The sequence below is a fragment of the Fukomys damarensis genome, unplaced genomic scaffold, assembly GCF_012274545.1.
Source record: "Fukomys damarensis isolate Sample0158 unplaced genomic scaffold, DMR_v1.0_HiC HiC_scaffold_25, whole genome shotgun sequence".
Classification (NCBI taxonomy): Eukaryota; Metazoa; Chordata; class Mammalia; order Rodentia; family Bathyergidae; genus Fukomys; species Fukomys damarensis.
The window spans coordinates 5548908-5570537 of NW_022900937.1; the positions used below are offsets into that span (position 1 = coordinate 5548908).

General features: G+C 45.3%; 1 protein-coding gene across 1 annotated transcript in view; it reads left to right on the forward strand.

Moving 5' to 3' along the window:
• The first annotated feature begins 136 nt into the window (after positions 1-136).
• The window catches only part of Ppa2 (inorganic pyrophosphatase 2), a 65162-nt gene continuing 43668 nt past the window's right edge, over positions 137-21630 (forward strand). The window contains exons 1-4 of the mRNA XM_033756029.1: positions 137-275; positions 8987-9051; positions 11454-11498; positions 15394-15447. Coding sequence (XP_033611920.1) covers positions 224-275; positions 8987-9051; positions 11454-11498; positions 15394-15447 — 216 coding nt within the window. The 5' untranslated portion in view covers positions 137-223. The remainder of the gene's footprint in view (positions 276-8986; positions 9052-11453; positions 11499-15393; positions 15448-21630) is intronic.

Below are 21630 nucleotides of genomic sequence, written 5' to 3' on the forward strand. Positions count from 1 at the left end.
GGTCGCCCCGCCCCGCCGCTCAGCCCGCTCGCTCACGGCCCCACTGCGTCGTCACACTTGTGCGCGTGCTTGCGATCCGTGAGAGGCGTGTGCTCACGCAGCCCGGGCCAGGGGCGGCTGCCACGGAAATGTGTGTTTTCTTCACCGTGGGTTTGCTTTTTCTCCAAGCTACAGTTTGGTGAACAAATGCCGCAGACCCGGCGAGGAGCGTGAAACGCAGCTGATGAGAGCTGCTGATTTGGGTCCTGGGGCCCGGCGGTGGCCTGGGCTGGAGGGTCTGTTTCTGTCCCCAGATCTGTCAGTGTGAGGCGGGAGACGCTGAAAACACCTGAATGTGGACTGAAAAGCAGCGAAGCCCAGCTCGGAGAAGGCCCAGCTCCGGGCCTGGGCAGGTGGAACCTGCACCTCCTCCTCCTCCGGACCTAAGCTTCCCTGTGACTTTGGAGGTTCCCCAAGGACAGGGACAGGCCCGGGACAGGCGCCCGGGGGCGTTCCTGAGCCGCTGGGGGCCTCAGGCTGTGGGTTATTTCCTAGCTGCAAATGGGCCTTGGCCTCCAGATTTTTCTGTCCCTTGAGTGCCATGATCACCCCTCCGCCCAGAACAGAAAGGAGGGGAAAGGTTGTGCTGAGATCCCGGGGAGGAGCAGGAGCCTGACCTGAAGGCGGACTGAGGCAGTTACTGGGCCAACCGCCAGGGCGTTGCGGGCTGGGCTGTGTCACCCGCAGGCCGGAGGGACCAGGGCCAGGGGAAACGAGGGCGACTCCCTGACGTGACCACTTCCGCTGCACGCCTGGAGCTCTAGTGCTGAGTCCCTGGGGTGGCGCGGTTGACACAGTGCTCAGCCTGTGGTGCGGCCTGTGCTGGCTCCTTTCGCCCTGGATAGCAGGGCTGGTCCCGCTGGGGTGGAGGTTGTTACGCAGCGTCGAAGCCTTTCCTTACATATCGCAAGTCTGACATGTCGGTGTCTGTGAGACAGCACCTTTTCTATCTTTATCTCTGCCTATAGCATCTCTTTACTGCCATTAAGAATAAGAATGAATGATGGGGTGTGTGTGTGTGTGTGTGTGTGTGTGTGTATGTGTGTGTGTGGTGTTGTACTAGGGACTGAACCCAGGGCCTTTGCACTGAGCTACATCTCCAGCCCTTTGTTTTTCTGTTTTTTATTTTAAAACAGAGTCTGGCTAATTTGTTAAGTTGCCCAGGCTGGACTGAAGCTTGCAGTCCTCCTGCCTCAGCCTCCTAGAGTTCTGGGATTATAGGTGTGTTACTTCATGGTAATATCTTAAGTTGTAGGAAGGATTTTGAGAAAGGATGATTTATCAGCCTCCTTGGTGGAGTGTAGCTGGATGACCTGGCTGAGGAGCCTCCTGGGTGTCACTTTGGTGTCAGTGTGTGCAGCATCTGGGAACAGCTGTGTCGTCTGGGCCTAGAAGGTAGTCGCAGCAGTTAGTGTGGACAAGGCCCAAGCCCGATGGCCCCGTGATGCTGTGTGAAGGGCTCTGGAGTCACCGAGGTGGGAAGGTGTGTGAATGGCCGTGCCCACACCTGGTGGATATTAAATTCTTTCCTTTTACCTTAATGTGAGTCATTAAACAAGTTTTTATCATTTAATTCGGTGAACATGATGGGCTGTGTTTAAAACTGAATTTTTGATTGTACCTGGCATTGAACTCAGGACCTTGCACTTGGGAGGCAGGTCGTGACACCATTGAGCTAAATCCCTGGCCCCTGAAACTGAATATTTTCAAGTACCCCGACTTATTAATTCCTAGGCTCGGTAACTTAATGGGTCTCTGAAATAACTGTAAATCCAGATGGTATTGGGACCCCACCCTCGTGTCAGCGTTGCTTGGGTGTCATGACTGTCTTTTGTTAAGGACTTGAAAGTTCTTTGTTTTAGATTTTAAACTTCTCTTAAAGGATAGGGACAAGCCGTGCTCTCCATAATTGTATTTTTGCCCCTACAGAGTAGATGACTGAGTGGCAGAAACAGGGCTGTGGATGACTCACGTTCTTCTATTTGAAACACGAGTGAGTCGCACAATTCTTTAGTTTGTATTGAAGCCAATTGTTAAAGTCGTTAAATTTTCTTAACCTTATCCTAAAAATCAAACAAAGCTAGCTTTGGTCATTATTAACCAGTAAACACACAAATGGCTTTGGTGGTAGTTTGGAGTGGTCTGTTGGTTCTTGGCGTGTGTGTAGCTGTTTAGCACATAAACACAGTATCAGGTGTAGGCTTTGCTGCTGCAAGTAATAAATTCTCAGCCACACAAGAGAAAGAAGCGATAACCTACAGAATGACAGCATAAATCTAACTGGAACCCATCGAAGGGAAATTGTGCCTGGCGATGCTTGTGTGTGTGGCTGGGGCCAAGACTTCACTCACTTCGGTCTGGGGTGAATTGTGATTTCGAAGGTAGTGAAATCCCAAGACAAAGTGACACGGCAGCAACGGCAGTTATTTGCCTCATCTCTCTTCTAATAAACATTCGACTAAGGTCATAATGAGTGAGGGTGAGAAAGGTGATCCAAAAATGTCAAAAACAGGGCCAGGATTTAGCTCTGGTTCTGCTTCCTACCTCACAAGCGCAAGGACCTGGTTTGATCCCTGGTACCAAAACAAACAAACACAAACAACAAAAGTAGGAGACGCCAGAGCTGGAGATTTCAAAATATTTTGTGGAAGATTTTTTTGAGAGAGGGAAGTATGGTTGGGATGGATCGGGTGGGAGGAGCCCCTGCTTCAGATGAGGACCCTGGCAGAGGTGGAGACTGTGAGGACGTGCGCAGGCTGGAGGCAGCAGAGCAGAGCTGATGGGGTTAATTTCAGCTCAGAGCAAATGGCAGGCAGGCTTTGGAGTGCACCGTGGGAAGTGTCTGGGAAGTGTCGGGAGGGAAGTAGGGCAGGCAGGAGCCCCAGAGCTCAGCAGAACTCTGCCCGGCATCTAGGAGACCTCGTTGTCACAGCCACTGTCTGTTCCTTCGGCTCTGCTGAAGGCTGCTGGACTTTGTTGACCCTGTGCCGTAGACACTGAGTTCCCAGCCTGTGCACCTGGGTTTTGATTCTCCAGCATAAGCCACATTGGAAGGGTCGCCTCCACTGGTCTGTCATCCCTGTGACCCCAGCGCGACCTGCTGCCCTGCCCTGTGTGACCTGCAACAGTGCCCCTTTCGGCTTCAGAACACTTTTCCCTCCTCTTGCCTTGAGCCGCATTTCTCTGGGTTCGCGGATTTTGATGGCTCCGCTTTAGTGTCCTGTGGGGACCCCCGGTGGGTGGGACTCTAGTGTACGAGGTGCCCAGCGCGTTCTCGCCCCTTCTCCACTGTCCGGGACAGGGCTTAGCGCTCCTTCCTAGAGGGCCCGGGTAGGACGCGGAGTAGGTTCGCAGATCTTGAAGTCGCCACAGCTGCTGCGCTCCCACTTTGGCGCCACCGTAGGCAGTAAGCCTGTGATTGTTACTGTGGCTGTGTCACGACAAGGCCTTATGTACAACAGCCGCAGCGGGCCTGCGCTGGGTTTGCCCGCGTTTGCTGATCGCTGCTGTTGCTCTAGGTGATTTGCCGAGTCCCTTGGATCGAGGGCCAGCTGGGGCTCCCAGGTTAGCCTCGCTCTCTTCCTGAATATGAGCGTCCAGCTTGCTGCTGTGTTTCTACTTAACCAAGGAGGTCTGCAACAGACGTCCACACCTGCCGTCCCTGCCCAGCTTGTTTCTGTCCCGATCACAGAAGGGTAATTAGCACATCGATCACCACAAACACTTTCAGTTTCTTCGTAGAAGAACATTCAAAGCCTCCTCCTAGGTATTTTATAGGACATAGTACACTGCCTGTCGTCACTGTACCCTTCAGTGGAACAGAGCCTGTTGTCATTTAAATCTGAAATGTCCTCCAAAGTCTTGTGTTCCTGGGTGGGGTTCTGGAGGGTGACTGGGTCTTCAGTCGTGAGCTTACGGCTGACAGTGCTGGAAGAGGTAGGTCACAGCAGTGTGACCTGGAAGGTGTATTCTTTTTTTTTAGAATATATATTTTTAAATTGACCATTTGACCACAAGCAACTGAATGAATTCTCCAGAGTGGACACATTTCCTAATTACACATTCCCTAATTATAATAAAATAATATAAGCATGTGCACACAAACATTTAAAATCTATGTACTTGGGTATTAGCAAAAGTATTCTAAGTGATTATTTTGTTGAAGAAACCAAATTAGCATTATAGAGCACTTAGAAGTAAGTACTTTCAAAACCTGTTGAATGTAGCCTAAGTATTAATCAAGATTTAGAGTCCTAAATTTAATCCTTGGAAAAAAGTACTAAACAAATTAGGTAAATATTCAAGTCAATAAAAAGGACAAGAAATAAGCCTTAAAATGTTGCAAACAGAAAGTAATAGAAATAAAAGATAAAAATTAATGAACTATAAATGTACGAAAAAATGCAGCCTAGGAGGAGTATTCTTGTCCTTGGCTCCTCCGTTCTCTCTCCCTGCTTCCTGGCTGCCATGAGGTGAGCAGCTCTCCTCCACCAGGCCCTTCTGCCGTGGTCTCCTGCTTTGAGTTAAGGACATCGGGCATTGTGTCCCAGAGGCAGAAAGGTGCCCATGACGGCCAGAACGGCATCCTCTTGTGAGCTGCAATATTGTACCTCTAGCCAGCCTCTCCTCTCAGGAAAGGCAGCAGGAACCAATCACCTAGGAACCATTCTTGGCTGCCTTTCTTTATTTGCACACCTAGCTCATGAGCAGGTACCTTGGGAAAGGTACCCAGAAGACCATTCCTTCTCTCTGCTTCCCCCTCACCACCTTATCCTGCCACCATCATCTTCGCTGCATAACATAGCCTCCTCCTGGTTCTTCAGAACACCAGTGCTATCTGCTTCCCTCGAGATAAATGTGCAGCATTTACCTCGGGATGGAACGTGGGTCTCCTCCGATTCCCTGGCCCGGTGTCTTCTCTTGGGTCACTGTTTGCCTGCTGTCCTGGTCTCCTTGAAGGTTCTACCCTGCGTGCTGTGTCCTGAGCCTCTGTGCTTTCTAAGCCTGCGGGGCTCCTCCTTGGTAGCGCCCTCATCAGAGCGCTGCATTTCCGTCCTTCACTCCCCTGGTGAGCCCTGCCCCTTAATGCTCCTCATACCTGCTGGTGAGTGCTGCATATTCATTGCCTCTGTCCGGGACTCTAATGTAAATTACACACGCAGGGAATTAGAATTCTTATTCCTGCCACGTAGAGTCATGTTTGGTGTACAGTAAGTGTTCCGCAAATATTTACCGAATGAATTAACATAAGGAAAACTTACAAATTAAATAAAAACAGAAAGCAGAAATAAGAGAACTTGAATTTTGAAGTCGATGGATGTCCTCTGAGATTTTAAAAGGTATTGATTGTATGCAGGAACAAGGAAGAGAAGCTCTGACCACATAGCAACAGGAGTTCTTGGGAATTAAAATGTGATTGTTAAAAAAAAATCCTCAATAAAAGGTGTGGTGGGCTGAATGGTATTCTGTCCTTTTAGGCCATGACATTTGTGGTAATTGTTACAGTGGCTTTGAGAAAGTAGTGCAGATAAAAAGGAAGCAAAGAAATCTACCAGAAACAGGCAATGTCAGTAAAATGCAAAGATGTGAAGATTCTAGGACGTTCAGCATTGAGTAACATTAGTCTCAGAAGGAAAGAACAGATAAAATGGAGAGGGAGCTATCAGGGGTAACAGGACGGAGCTAAGAAATACACTGTGGGAAAGGCATGGAACATTCAGTTATTGCAGAACGCTTTGTCAGCCCGGAAGTGGGGGTTGGGGATAAAGTGCAGAAGACAAAAATGCAGGGAGAAGAGTGAGGAAGGCAGTGAAAGGCAGACTAGTGGGACCAGAAACACGGTCTATTTGTGGTGGAGCAGGGGGGCAGAGTGCTGAATTGAGCCAGGAACTTCAGGGAGGTAGCTTGGGATCAGATTAGCAGACTTTCTTTGTCTGAGAATTGGAACCCGTAGATAATTTCCCAGTTGTAACTTAGAGCGGGAAGAGAACCAGGGGACACCACAGAGTTAGAGAAGGCGGTCACCTGTGGGGACCTGGATGGCAGGGGCGGGATTTCTGCTTTGAACCACAGGTGCCCTGGTTTGATGTGACAGTCAGAAAACAGACATTTTAGAAAGTTACTGGCGGCGGCAGCCCACTCTCGAGCCTGTGCTTCAGAGAGAGCAGCTTGGCCACCGAGTCCTCTTCGGCTCAGGCAGGGTCCGGCTGAGGTGCGGGTCGGTTCTGATTCTGCAGGAAGCGGCCTTGATTGCCGCATCCCTGCCTGTGGCCTGTGTGTGAGGTGTGTGTGCGTGTGTGTGTGTGAGAGAGAGACGCGGCCCCCTTCGGTCTGAGAGCGGGCCGGGATCGCCAACCCTGGGACCTGTCCTGCATCCATCCTCCGCCCCAGAGAGTGGCCATGAACACACAGAGGCCCCAGAGGGACGGCGGTGACAGTTCTCAGGTGGGCCGTGCTCTGTCTTAGCTAAGGGCACAGATTGCTTTCTGGCACTTTTTTCTCCCAGGATCTAGCACGTCGTGCTTTAGTACAGAGAGCTTGGTGAATGGGTGTTGCTTAATGGAGAAACCATTCTGCGAGCTGTCGCTGCCGCAGCGGCAGGTGTCATCTCTCAGGCTCCGGTGTGCGTTTCTGTGTGTGAAAACGTTGCCACTCTGAGAGCTAAAGCTGTTTTATCGTTTTAAACAGAAATACGTGCTTTTATTCTTTGTTTCTTCATTATGATTTCCTCCTTTACGGATACTGTTTCCTGATCCGAACAGCTTCTGGTATGTGTAGTTCCCTAAGTCAGCAAATACGGACCACTCTTTGCTCATTTTTCGTGGTCCTGCAAACACGTCGGAGATTTTCCTTCTTTTTGTTTTTCCTTGTGTTGCTCGTAGATAACTGAAAATTGAGCAGAGAGCTTGCAGCCTGGTGCAGCACACGGGGAGGTCCTGTCTGTGTGCTCCGGGCGTCCCTTTAACGGAAGAGGAAGCAGTGTGGGTCTGAGCAAGAGTATCAGATCTTTGCCATGTGCGCCCTCTCTGGAGTTTGTCCCCACGCTGTGCTTTGTGGCCTTTAGGAGTCACCTTGTTGCCAGGGCGGGGAAAGGAAAATTACCAGATTGGGAGGAAAAGAAAGAATTAATAAGGGAAATCGTATTCCGCCGTAGCTGTGTTGGCTGAGCGAACGTTTACTGAAATGTCTGCGGAGCGCGGGTCTCTTTTCCCCGGGACTGTGGCAGCGCGGGTGGCAACTCGGCCCCTTTAGAACCTCACTCCAGTGCTGAGTGAGCAGAGCAACCTTTCCGTGCTGGAGGAGCTGCGCTTTCTTTTTCTTTTTTTTCTTTCTTTCTTTTTTTTTTTTTGCTGTTGTTGATATTTAATAAACTTAAAAAAAATAATTTTAGATTTGGGAAAATTTCCAAGGTGGCCCAGAAGTGCAGAAACCCTCACCCCAGGCTCCCCTCTGCTTACCCAGTGCAGGAGTGCTGTGGGGCTCTCCGCAGGGCCCGCGTTTTCTTCCTGCTGACCGCCTTTCCCGCCCAGGGCCTGTCTGGACCCACCTTTGCTCCTCCCTCTCCTCCGTCTGCTCCTGTTTCTTCGTCTCAGCCGCGTTTCTTCTCCTGCGTTCATGTATTCATTCAGCCATTTGCTTGTATCATTTGTTTCATACTTACAGGCTTTAATTCAATATTCCATTATTATTTTATTGTCTTGTCTTTGGCCTCTGGGGCTCAATTTCCCTTGAACATCACAGCCTTTTATGTTTTCAGTACTCGGTCGGCCCCTTTTATTTGTTTTTAAACAAAGTCTTGCACTGTTGCCCTGCTGGCCTTGAACTCCGGGCTCGAGCAGTCCTCGTGCTCCGCATGCTGAACAGGGCAGGCCCTTGATGCTGTGCTGGGTTTTCTGGACTTTCCCCCATGCTGTGGATGAACCTAGGCCTCACACTGCAGGCAAAGCTGTGCCTCTGGGTTCATTTCTCACCCTGAGAGATGTCCGGCCTCATTTTGTGTATTCTTTGCCTGGCGGGAGCCTCGGCCCCTCTCCCAAGTGCCTCAGTTTCCCTTATTGGAGAATAGTAGATTCTGGAGAATTTAGGAACCAGAGTCTTAGTCTGGGTGTGCTCATTGCAGATAGAGTATCAGCCGGTCTCTGTTTTATTTTAGTAATGGAATGTTAAAGCCTAAACTTAAAAATGATGCCAAAGAGAAGGATAGAAGTAAAACATACCCTGATTTAGGGAGTTATGAATGGGACAGTTGTGTGGCTGTATTAGGCCCAGCTTTTACAAACACACGAATTCCAGGAAGAGTGCGTATGAGTTGTTGCATCTATTTCAATAATGCATGCTTTTAAAGTTATTTTTAAAGACATATTTCAGGGCCTGGGGATGTAGCTCAGTGGCACTGCACCTGCCTGGCAAGTGCAAAGTCTTGAGTTCAATCCCCGGTACCAGAAAAAAAAAATACATATTTCAGTATATAACATCCAAGATAAGCTAATATCTGTTACTGAGCTTTTCTGTTGTGAGCTTTCTGTGGTGCGGGCACCCAGAGACAAATGTCTGTTTCTTTTAATGGCGTGGGATCAGTGGGCCTGCCTGTCCAAGGTTATAGCAGGAGATTGGGAATTCTCTCGGTAGGAGTCTGCTCCCGAAAGTAACATTCATCTCAGTCCAATCCACTTAGTAATGAGTATTGTTTAAAAAGCAAGATTTTTCCAAATTGAGATATTTTCTGCTCTGAGGGTTTCAAGCCACAAGAATAAAATGATTTCAGCGACCCAGAGGTTTAGTTGGTATTTATGTTCTCTTTGGTCCTCAGATAAGAGTAAGTTTTAAAAGTTGAACTGAACTTTAAGCTGGGAGTTAAAGATTTGCCTTGAAGAGAGGGAGTTTACAGGATATTCGAAAGAATGCCCAGTGCATGGCTTTAATTCCACTTTTTGTTTCGTCTTTGCAGAGGATGGAGCTGGTCACTACATTTCCCCCTTCCATGATATCCCTCTCAGGGTTGGCGCTGAAAAGGTAACTTGTTTTGAACGTAAAAACTAGTATTTCTGATATTGCTATAAAATGCTTTTTTGGAAGCACCGTGAAAGGAAAGATGCAGTTGGGAGTCAGGAAGAAGTGGAGTTTCAGCATGAATTAACGTCAGGATGAGGATAGACTTCTTCCGGGAGGACTTGGAGGTTAGGGTTAGGTAGGGAATGAAGAAGGAATGGTAACCATTTAGGGTATGAACCAGGGGCTTACTGTTAATGACGTCGTAGCTGACAGCGGTGCATCATCCCTGCTTGCCAGGCGCTGTTGGAGCATGTGTTGGGTAACCCTGTGAGTGACAGTCGTTGTTCCCAGGTGCAGAGGGTGCACACATCTGATCCACTTGTCTGCTGTCACCCAGCTGGGGGCTTCCAGGCCAGGCTTTGAACTGGCCCTTCCGCCCCAGGGCCTCCAGCGCTCTCACTCCCTGCCTGCTATGTGGAGCCGCTGCTGGCGCAGCCAAGCTGGCAAAGGGGCCCTGTCTGTGTAGCCGTCTCTGAGAATCTGTGCGTGCAGTCGGACCCTTCGCACTGGGACCGCGAGTCACCCCCTAGTGAGGCCGAACCGGGTGTCAGCAAGTGGAGCAGGACGGCCACTGTCGCTGGCAGACCCGAAAGGACCCAGAGGCATCGGGCGCTTTGCAGTCCTCCCGCTCAGCTGGCGTATTTGGCAGCAGACGTTCACGGTCACTGTGAGGCTGTGACTCAGGTCCTTCCCCTCTGAGGCAGTGACTGAGTTGTCAGGAGCACTGCTGCCCAGGCTGAGAGCAGAGGGCCAGCCAAGTGGGAGCGATCAGAGGATGTGCTCAGGGCCAGTGAGGCTTAGCTGGGTACTGTGCTTGGTACTCAGTCCTCCTGTAAGCTCTCTGCTTGCCGCAGTCACAGTCTCCACGGTCTGCTGGGGTTGCATGTAGGGCGTGTCCTTCAGGGCTTGCAGTCTTCGCTTCTCTTGTTCATTAAGTGTCCACAGCAGGACACGGGTCAACGAATCTGGAGCCACAGACAGCAGTAGCTCGGGGTTACCGTGAGTCTCAGTTTTGTTTTGCTTCGGCCCGTGAAGCAGTGGACGCCAGCACTTCCCGTCTCCAGCATGTGTGTGCATTTGCTTCCTACTGTCACTCACTCAGCTAGTGATCCTTGCAAGCTTGTGATGAGCTAGACATGATTTCAGACCCTGGGTATGAAGTGGCGATTCGGGCAGATCCAGTTCATGAGCAGCTGGAAGAGACAGACAACCGTACGGCAGTCAGAGCAGAAGGCCTGTGTGGAGAGGGCCTGGTGGGATCTGTCACGGTGAGGCATATGTGCCTGTGACAGCCACAGTGGTCATACTGTGTCGTTAGAGTCATGTAGTAGAGAGATGGAACCAAGAAAGAGACCGAGCCACATCAGGGTAGCCAGGCAGGGTGGGGCATGCGTGTAGTTCCAGTAACCTGGGAAGCTGAGGCAGGAGGGTTGCAAGCTCAACCACAGCCTGGGCAGCCTAGTGACTTACAGAGACCCTGCCTCACAGTGGGGGAGGCGCTGGGGTGTTGTTTAGTGTGGATCCCAGACATCAATCCCTAGTATCTCAAGAGAAAAAGGAAGGACAAAAAAGAAGAAACATCAGTGGGCATAACACTTTGTCTACAGTGGGAGGATCTGGGTCACAACTGACCTGGGTCAGGACTTGTGGAGACAGGATGTGGCAGTGAATTCTTGGGACATAGATTGGCCCACGTGGTGGCTACATTAGCAGGATCCTCTCACTTGTAGCCAATGATGGTTGGAACTTGTGGTTTGGGATGCAGAGTTGTGGGAAAAGAAATAGTTTCAGGGCTGACTGGAGCCAGTTGCTTTTCTGTTTATTTTGTGTCTTTGTTAGTAGTTGCTTTGGAGTCTGAGGTATGTGCATGTTACACACCCGGGCAAGCTTCCCTGAATGGCGGCATCTTCTCACAGCCCACCACGTGGTAGTTTGGCTGAATTCACAGAAGCTTCAAGGCAAAGAGGCAGCGTCATCCTCACCCCTGGAGGAATTCGAGGCGGGAGGGGCGATACGGATACGTCGCAGCTCTTTAGCCCCGCTCCCTGCGGTCCTGTTGCAGTAATGAAATGACTTCTTCAGCATAGTAATGGAAAACTGCCAGTCCTCCCTTGAAGACCAGACAGAGCCTTTGCTCGTTTTCTGAAAGCTTGGGAAGGGTACAGCACTTAAAGGAGAGTTAGCTTTTCTGATTGCGTGGTTTATGGAACAGCCCAGTGCTGTGTTCCCTGGGAAGGCCAGGCATTTGGCGGCTCTCGGTGGAGTAAGCGTTTCAGGCGGCCTCTGTCACCCAAGGGGATCAGTTATTCATTAGCCTTCTACTGTGAAAGTACAGGGATCACAGCTCCTGTCTTCTCTTACAGGAAAATGGCATTCCTACCAAGAAAGCACGGAGCGATGACGATGAGGTATATCTGGACTTTATTTGGGGAGTCACTGCCTGTTAAAGCCCTCCATGAGCATGTACATTTATAGTGCCTCTAAATATTTACCCCTGCAAGACTATGTGAAATTTTTCCTCTAGGATCACTTTAAGGTATTTAAAGCTGATATTACCATTAATCCTTTTTATTATAAAATGCTCATATTATAGAACTTCCCATTTTAACATGTTGTAAGTGTACAGTTCAGTGGCATTCAGGACTTAAACACTGTTTTGGCGTGATCACCTACGTCTACCTCCAGAACTTTTTATCACCTGGAACTGAGCCCACACCTATCCCATAGTAACTCCCCTAGCCTCCACCTCCAAGTAACCTCTTCCCTCCGTCTCTGAATTTGACTGATCTAGGTACTTGTAGCCATTTCAGTTTTTAAGTGAACAACTTGAGAGAATCAAAATGAACCCAGATTTTAGTAGCAAATTATTTATTATGGTCAATGGTCTAAAGTAAGTATACTTTATGAAAATTAGTCAGTTTGCCTATTTTTAGAAATTCTAAAAAAAAATTCTAACAGTGAAGATAGTTTGAGGAATTCAAGGTGGGAGGGGGCTGACATTTTCATGGCTTGTTAGCCCCACTCCCTGGAGTTGAATTTCAATAATGAAATGACTGTCTTACGTAGTTTTTCAGAAGTACAGAAGATAAACATGCACATATACTGTGTTAAAGTGTATTCCAGATAAAGCACCGAATTTCGTGACTGTTAGACCTGTTATAGTTGCTCACTTAGTACCACACCTGTGATTGACATTCTGTCCCTTACTCTGGGCTCCTTGGGTCTGCCCAGTTTTCCCTCCACCCTGTACCTTTCCACCCTTATTTCCATCTCTTCTCTGCCCTGAGTTTTTGGCTGCAGCTTTTGAATCCACTTCCACACACGGCAGTGGAGTCTGTGTGATTCCCATAGTGTTGGCCTGCGGTCTTTCTGCTTTTCTGAGTCTGTCTGTCAGATAGTCTTCGAAACATCTAGCCTGGAAACACCTAGAGCGCTTGTTAGAAATTTGGATTCCTGGCTGCATCCTGTGCCTGCTGACTCTGAGTCTGCTTAGTGGGGTGGGGCCAGGTTAATCAGCGTGGCACATGGAAGTGGGAAGCCACTGGCTGAGATGTCCAGTGTCTCGGACAGGGACTCCACACTTTATGGTTCCTAGGGACTCAGTGTATTACTCTTAGTGCATTAATCTGAACCTGTTGATTCAGTGGAACAAGTCTATTCTGAACCCAGACCATCAAAATAAATTTAATTCTTAAACACTGTATGGTGGAGATGATCTGATTTGTGTTTAGTTGAAAGTTTAAAAAGTTGGAGAGACAGGAGGGTGATTGCTTCCTGTCTTTTCCCAAGTACATAAAACTTGGTGGTTGCTTTTTCATATATCTTATTTTTCTTATTTCTGTGATAAAAATACAAGGAGGAAAAAAGGAGAGACGAGAAGGAACTCATTGTTCCTGGCACATACACAACTTTCTGATTTTATTTCTGTCCCCTTTTGTCTTTTTGATAAAAAAAAAAAAAAAAAGAAAGAAAAGAAAGAGCCCCGGAAGGCCACTGTTGGTTTAAAATAACATTAAAGAACTTACAGGGCACGTGTCTTTTGGCTGAGAAAGGAAAGGCTGGCTGGAAATGAGCTATTTATGATGGGGAGGAGGAGGGAGAGGGCAGCTTATGGACCAAACCCCAAGCCTGTTCCTCACCTGTTGTTCTGTAGCCTAATTCAGGTTTCCGGGAGAGGTTTTGGTGGTGTCACTGCCCAGGGACACAGCTGACATTAGCACAGTCCTGTCATCTCCACATGCGAGGCCACCTGCACTTGGTCTCTCGTGCCCAGGCTTTCGGGGCTGAATGAATCTGGTGAACATCTGTGATTACTTCAGATCTTCCTTAGAGCAGCGTCTTCAGACGTATTTGAGCAGGTGCAGCTTGTCATGCAAGAGTGCAGGAAATGCCCTGTCCTGGTCACCAGAGCCCCATGTGAGCTGCCGGGCCAGGCAGTGTGCATCGTCCGAGGAGCAGTGGCTGGGATTTGTTCTCGCAGAGGGGTTTGCACTCGGGCCATAGGGAGCATTTAGTTTTACTGGGAGAAATGTAATAACCATCATGACTTCTGAGCTCACCATATATTTATGTTTAATAGTGTTGGGCTGGGGATTTAGCTCAGTAGTGCCAGGCCTGCCTCGCAAGTGAAGGGTCCTGGATTCAATTCTCGATACCGGGGAAAAAAAAGTGTAGATGGCATTCTTTGAATCAACCCACTTGTATTTCACAAAGAATCCCTAAGATAGTGTTTAGCAGTGCTCCAAGCCAAGTCTGGCTGCAAATGAAAAGTGCTGGAAAGCTTTTAAAAATTTTCATTGCCAGGCTGGGGATGTAGCTCAGCAGTGACAGAACTTATCTGGCAAGCGCGAGGCCCTGAGTTTGATTCCTGGAACAACAACAACAAAAAGTAATGCCCTGATGAGTTGAATTCAGTTGCGGAGTGCCAGGCCTCTGGGAATCTTTTTTTGTTTGCTTTTTTTCTAATTGAGTAGAGGTTTCTAGGAGATTTTGATGGGTGACATGATTGAAATAAGTAGAAAAATCACCTTTCAAATAACCTGTGGAGGAGGATTCACTTGGTTTATTTGTTATTTGCCTTTTTTTATTGGTACACATTTGCAGTACATGGCGTATACATTCCTTGTATGGGATTGGTACATATACATAGCATATGTTAATTCATTTTTCATCACCACTGCTTGGTCCCTTCCCCTTTGAGAAAGATCTGTCTCCCTACTTCCTGTTATCCATTTGCTCTTTATAAGTTGGGTTTCTCACTTAAGAGAAACCAGTTATGGTTAAACCTGTGTGTCTGACTCGTCTCATTTAACGTTATGGTCTCAGATTTATTTGTCCGTCATGCGCTGATACCATTTTACAAAATCCAGTCAAATGAATAGTTAGTAAAATTAATTCAGGTTCCACTTTTTTGACTGCGATGCAGTGCCCAGATGTGCTCCTCTCACGAGGGGTCCATGGCGGGTGCTGTGCAGCCAGCGCCCCACCCAGCCTCACTCTGGTAGCAGCCTCCAATCCCTGCCTCTCTGTGAGCAGTGTGGCTCGTTACTGGTGCCCCTGTTGGGCAACTCGCCTGCAGCCTGAGCTTTCTCTTTGTAAGAATCTGCAGGAAATTGTTTTATTTCCCCATTGACCTGCAATCTCCTTTGGGGAGAGCTGGAGCCAGGGCCCCTTTGCACCTCGCAGGAATCTGGCGTCGGTGGCTTTGCCAGCTTGGATGGAAAGGTTCTTGCTGCTGTGCGCTGTGCGTGACCCTCGAGACTTCCTCTAGTGAGAGCCTTCACCTCACAGTCTCTGCACCTTGGATGCCAGCTTTTAATATAATTTTCAGAATATATCACTCCCTAACGTTCTGGGCATTTTCCTTTAGGTCCTTTGGAGGATCTTAGCAACCTTGTGGGGGGAGTAGGATGGAGTCCATCCTTCTCTCCGTGGAGAAAAGAGACCAGAAGGATGTAGCAGAGGGGCCTCTGTCAGCTGGGAAAGGAACAGCAGCGCAGGGCCCGGCTACCTGCTGGGGCAGCTTGACAAGGTGGCCCTGATGCAGGGCCGTTGAGGTCAGGAGACAGGCTGGCATCAGTTCTCCTGGCTTTCAGGACACTTCTTTCATTTTTAGAAGAAATTTAAGGCAGCGGTAGAGGCATGATGTAGACATCCACCATGTTTTAGTGGGAAAAGACCCTAAAGTGTCGTTCAAAAGACTGCACTAATGTTTACTCAGCATAAGCTTCTCCAACCCCAAATGAATAAGCGGGGTTAAAAAGTAAACAAACTTGTTTATGTCCTCTTTCTTTTTGACTGCAGAATTTGCTTCATATGGTCGTAGAAGTGCCTCGGTGGACGAACGCTAAAATGGAGGTACGGATGTTTTCTAGTGATGTGAAATTAAAATGCTAACTAAAAATGGTGATACGATAGCATTGTTTCTAGTTATTTGGCATCATATTTTGAATTGAATTGGGTTGACAGACTTCTTTATAATAAAAACAACTGAAAAATATTCTTGGGAACTTTAATTTCAAAAAGAAAATTACCCAGAGCTTTGTATACACTTTTAAGAAAGTGCTTTTCAATTTTACCTGTCTAGTTTGTTATACACATATTTATTGAATTTTCATTGTCTGACTTTTCTTTGACAAGATGGCAGATACTTTCAAGGTTTACTGCAAAAAAGATTCTGAGGTATATTCGGTTCATAGACACAAGTGTTTATTTGAGGCTGATGGTAATTTTAATTTCTGAGGACTTAATTCCAGAGATTTTCTTCTGCCTGAAGTAAAAGCATGTTCCTAACTTAATTTCTGAACACTAAGAACATCTGCTGTCCCCCTGGTTAGCTTTTTAAAAGAAACTGTTTTAATGTTAAACTTTTCCATGAAATGTAAACCTTTCCAGAACAGCTTTTTTGCCTTTTCAGGTTTGATTGTCCTTTCTTCATGTAGATAAGTTCCCCCATGGTTCTTAGCAGAAGTTAATGTGCACCCTTTCATCTGTGTGGGTAGCTGAGCCTTCTACAACATGGGCTGTGGTGGCCTGTGTTATTTTAGTGTATACGTGAGGCATTTTACATAGGAACATAACCCTCACAGTTTATATTTGGGAAGCTAGTGGAAATCTTACCAGACATCTTACCAGATGTTTTTTCTTAACATTTTAAAGGAAGTTAAAGGGATTGGATGCTTCTCTTGATCATAAGTTGTAATGTTTCATCCCCTAACCTCTGCCCACCTCAGTTAAGCATAGAACCAGGGGCCTGATTTTTTTGAGTAGAAGTATGGCCATTTTCCCTATGTTGATTCCTCTTACTCAGGAGCAAGGGATGTTTTTCCATTTTCTTATATCCTCTTTGATCTTTTATCAGAGTGCTGTAGTATTTGTGTAGAGGTCTTTTGTCTCCATTAGATCCTAGATATTTCATTTTTTGGGGTGTTATTGTGAAAGGAATTGTTTCCCTAATTTCTTTCTCAGTGAGTGTTACTTGTGTATAAAAAGCCTCTTGATTTTTGAGTGTTGACCTCATATCCAGCTACTCTACTGAATCTGTCAATTAAGTCTAGAAGTCTTTGGGTAGAGTTTTTTGTGTCTTCTATGTAGAGTATTATATCATCAGCAAATAGTGACAGTTTAACTCCTTCCTTTCCTGTCTTTGTTGCTTTTATCTCTTTCTCTTGTCTGATTGCTGTGGCTAATGTTTCTAGAACTATTGAACAGGAGTGGTGATAGTGGACATCCTTGTCTTGTTCCTGATTTTAGCGTGAAGGTTTTCAGTGACCATTTAGTATGATACTGGCTGTTGGTTTTTCATAGATAGCCTTTATCAGGTTGAGATAAAGATCATCATTCCAATTTTCTGTAGGGTTTTTATCATAAATGGATGTTGAATTTTGTTGAATGCTTTTTATGCATCTATTGAGATGATTATATAGTTTTTGTCCTTGATTTAATATAGTGTATTACATTTATGGATTTACGTATATTGAACCATCCTTGCATCCATGGATAAATCCGACTTTGTCAGGGTGTATGATCTTCTTGATGATCTTTTGTATTGTATCTTGTCGAGGATTTTTTGCATCTATATTTATTAGGGAGATTGGCCTATAGTTCTCATTTTTGGTTGGGTCTTTCCCTGGTTTTGGAATCAAAGTAATACTTGCTTCCAGGAATGAATTTGGAAGTATTGCTTCCCTTTCAATTTTTTTTCTTTTTATTGAGTTTATTGGTACAATCTAGGTATACAATACAATTACATTCATCACTGGGATTCTGTACCTTTACATAATAGGTCTTGATTCTCATTTTTTCCCCTTGTCCCTGCCCTCCCCATTTACAAACACTTTATTTCACCCCTTCCCCATTTACAAACACTTTATTTCCATTTTTTCAGTTTCTCATATTTTTCTCCTCTCCCTTTCAATTTTATTGACGAGTTTAAAGAGTAGTGGCAATAGTTCTTCTGTAAATGTCTTGTGGAATTCAGCAGTCCATTAGACCTGGGCTTTTCTTTGTTGGTAATGTTTTAATTACATTTTCAATTTCACTGAATGTAATTGGGGTGTTTAGACTTTTTATAACTTCTTTGGAAGTTCATGTGTATCTAGGAATCTGTCCTCTTCTGTATTTTCCATTTTATTAGAGTACAGGTTTTCAAAGTAAGTATTGATGATCCTCTGGATTTCTGGTGGATCTGTTGTGACTTCACCTTTTTCATTCCTAATTGCATGGATTTGAGCCTTTTCTTTCCTTTTTTTTTTTTGATAAGGTTGGCTAAGGGTTTATCGATTTTATTTATTCTTTCAAAAAATAAACTCTTCGATTCATTGATTTTCTGTATCATTCTCTTAGTCTCCACTGTATTGATTTCTACTCTTTCATCCTTTGTATGAGCTTTGCATTTGTCTTGATTTTCTTTTTCTAAAAGCTTAAGATTCAGCATTAGGTTGTTTATTTGAGCTTGCTCTATTTTCCTGGTGTGGGCCTTCACTGCTATAAATTTCCCTCACAGAACTGCTGTCATTGTGTCCCATGGATTCCTGTATGTTGTATTAGCATTATCCTTTATTTGTAAAAACTGTCTAATTTCTTCTGTGACCTATTGGTTGTTCAGGAGAGTGTTATTCAATTTCCATGTGTTTGTGAAGTTCTTGTAGTTTCTTTTGTTATTGAACTCCAGTTTAATTGCACAATGGTCTGATAATATACAGGGGATAGCTTCAGGTCCTTTGTATTTACTTAAACATGTTCTATGAGCAAGTATGTGGTCTATTTTGGAGAATGATCTGTATGCTGCTGAAAAGAATGTATATTCTGATTTTGTGGGGTGGCACACTCTGAGATGTGTATCTACAAGTCCATTTGTTTAAAACCTTGGTTCAGTTTTAGTATTTTGTTGTTGACTTTTGGTCTAGATGTATTTGTGCCAGTGGAGTATTAAGGTTCCCCACTACAATTGTATTAGTGCTTATTTCGGTTTTCATATCCATTAATATTTGTTTAGTATAGTTGTGGGCGTTAGTATTTGGTGCATATATATTTATGATTGTCATATCTTCCTCTTGCATTGTTCCCTCTACAAGAATGTAGTGGCCTTCTTTGTCTCTCTTAATTAGTTTTGGTTTGAAATCTACTCCATATGCAAATAAGATAGCTACTCCCACTTTTTTCTGGGCTCCTGTCATGGAGAACTGTTTTCCATTGTTTTACTTTCACTCTATGAATTTCTTTGTGGATTAAGTGGGTTTCTTGTATACAGCATGTTGTTGGATTTTGCTTCTTAATCCATTCTACCAGCCTATTTTGATTGGTGAATTGAGGCCATTAACCTTGATGGTTATAACTCTTATATATTGACTTTTCATTGTCATGTTATTTTCCTGTTGTTGGTTATTTTATTTTATTTTATTTTTCCTCTCTCCCTTTAATTTCTTGCCTTGCCTGATATATTTGCTGTCTTGGCCCTTATGGAGTTGTAGCCTTCATTTTCTTTTTCCAGGATATTGTTTAGAAGTGTTTGGATGGCCGGTTTGGTGTTAATGAAATTTCTCAGGTGTTCTTTTTGTTGTGGAAGCATCTTATTTCCCCATTAATAGTTTTCCAGGATACATCAGTCTAGGTTGGAGGTTGTTTTCTTTTAGAACTTAAAATACCTGACTCCAGCCTCTTCTTGACCTGAGGTTTGTGTTGAAAAGTCTGCTGTGATTCTGATGGGCTTTCCTTTGTATGTGATTTGTTTCTTTTCTGTAACTGCTTGTAGTTCTTTGTTTTTCTGTTGGGTTTCTGGGACCTTGATTATTATATGTCTAAGTGTGTGTGTGTGTGTGTGTGTGTGTGTGTGTGTGTATGTGTGTTCGTGTTTATGCCTACTTGGAGTCCTATATGCCTCACTTATCTGTTTGTCAAATTCTTCCCCTTTGGGAAGTTTTCTGTCATTAATTCTGTGAACAGTTTTTTTTTTATGTCATTTGTACTTTCTCCTCCTACTTCATAGATTCTTATCAGTCTTACATTATTCTTCTTTGCATCACCTAAGAGTTGTTGGATCAATTTCTCATGATTCTTTACTGTTTTTAAGAGATCTTTCTTTTCATGGTCACTGGCCTTAATCATGTCTTCTATATCTGAAATTCTGTCTTCACATTTGTTCATCCTCCTGTGAATGCTTTGTATAGAGTTTTTAATCTCCTGGGTACCTATTTTAATCTGTTTCATGGATTCAATTTCTTTCCTATGCTGGGCATTCAAGGTTTCCATTAATTTCCTATGCTGGACATTAATGGTTTCCATCATGGTCCTGAGCTCATCTACTTTTTTTATCTGTTTCTGTTCTAGAGTCAGTAATCACGCCTTTCATTCTTCTCACCATCTCTGTGGTTATCTGGGAAATTATTTCTGTTTTGAATTTTTCTAGAGCCTCATTTATCTTTTCTTTTACTTCCTGTGTTATTGGTTCAGATGGTTGACTGTCAGACTTTTCCACCTTATTTCCCCCACAGTTTACCTTTGGTGAGGTAGAAGTCTGTGTTTGTGCCTTGTTTCAGTGTCTTCTCATTTCTGTTTTTGCTGTTGGTACTGTCTTTGGTTTAATTCATGGGTTAATACTTTAATCTTCCAGATATAGCTGGTCTTTAGGTTTTGAGTCTCTAGTGACTCTGAGGCAATCTCATTTTCATTATACCAGGGAGAACAACTGATTAGATCAATCACAACACCTTAGTCCAACAACACAATACCATCAAGCACAGCTTAGAAAATAATTTGTGGTAGTTATTAATCTGTCACCTTTAACTATGTGAATTAAATCAAAATTGGGGGCCAGACCAAAATATGTTTATATTGAATAAACTCTTCAGTATAGTAACTTTACCCTTCAGGATGGGGATTTAGAAGGAGTTGGGGAGGGAGGGATAGATAGGATAGAGAGAAGTTAGAAGTGAGGCCAGAGGACACGGAAGATCAGACATACCCTAGGGAGCTGTTGAAGAGAAAAGGAGAAGACGGAACAAAATATACAGAAGAACAGACAAACAAACAGCAATAGGGTGGCTAGAGACTGTATATAATCACGTTCTTTTAAAACTAATGTCAATTGAGAGAAGGAAAAAGAGAAAAAGAAAATAAATTTGAATTAGGACAGGAACAAAGGGGGAGAAACGAAGGTCAAGGTGGGAGAGAGAGAGAAAAGAGAAGAAAAAACAAAAAAGGAAAAAAATTTGAGAAGCGAAAAAGATTCATAAAATGTTTTTAAATGATTAAACATAAGAGAAAAATCTTGCCGGGGGTGTGGTGGCACACACCTGTAATCCCAGCACTCGGGAGGCTGAGGCAGGAGGATTGCTGTGAGTTTGAGACCAACCTGGGCTACACAGTGAGTTCCAGGGCAGTCTGAACTACATAGTGAGACCCTGTCTCAAAAAACCAAAAAAAAAAAAAAAAAGAGAGAGAGAGAAATCTTAATTTGAAAATAAAAATACAAATAGAAATGGAGGGCCTCCTTCAGGGTGTGCCTCCGTTGACACAATTGACAGTGTGGGCAGGAGTGTGCAAATCTAAGTGAATTAGTCTCAGCAAGCCAGGAGCTGTCCCCTGAGGTCCAGGCTGATCTCTGTCTGCAAGGCCCAAGTTGAGATCTCTGGCCTCCTGCTGGGGTGAACTCTGTGAGGTTCTACTGCAGGTTCCAGCTCTCTTTTCCCTGAAGTGAGACGAGATTCCAATGCAAGGTGCCTGCCCCTCTGAGTTACCAACTATGGCGGTGTGGTGTGCCTTTATTGTAGAGATTTTCTTCTAGGAGCCTCAGAGAGGCCCCCTTTCTCTTGTTCCTGGGGGGCACAGACACTGCTGTGTTGGTGCCCCAGCTGGGCTCCTCCGCTGTGCTGGGCCGAAGGGGTGGGCCGACCAGAGGTTCTCACACTGCTTCCAGGCTCCTCTGTTTCTCCACACCGAAGAGGCGGGCCCCTCCCCTCTTGGAATGTTTGACAGAAAAGTAACTTTGAAATGCAATCACTTGGTAAGAATCTGGGTTTTTTTTAATGATCTAGAAAACTT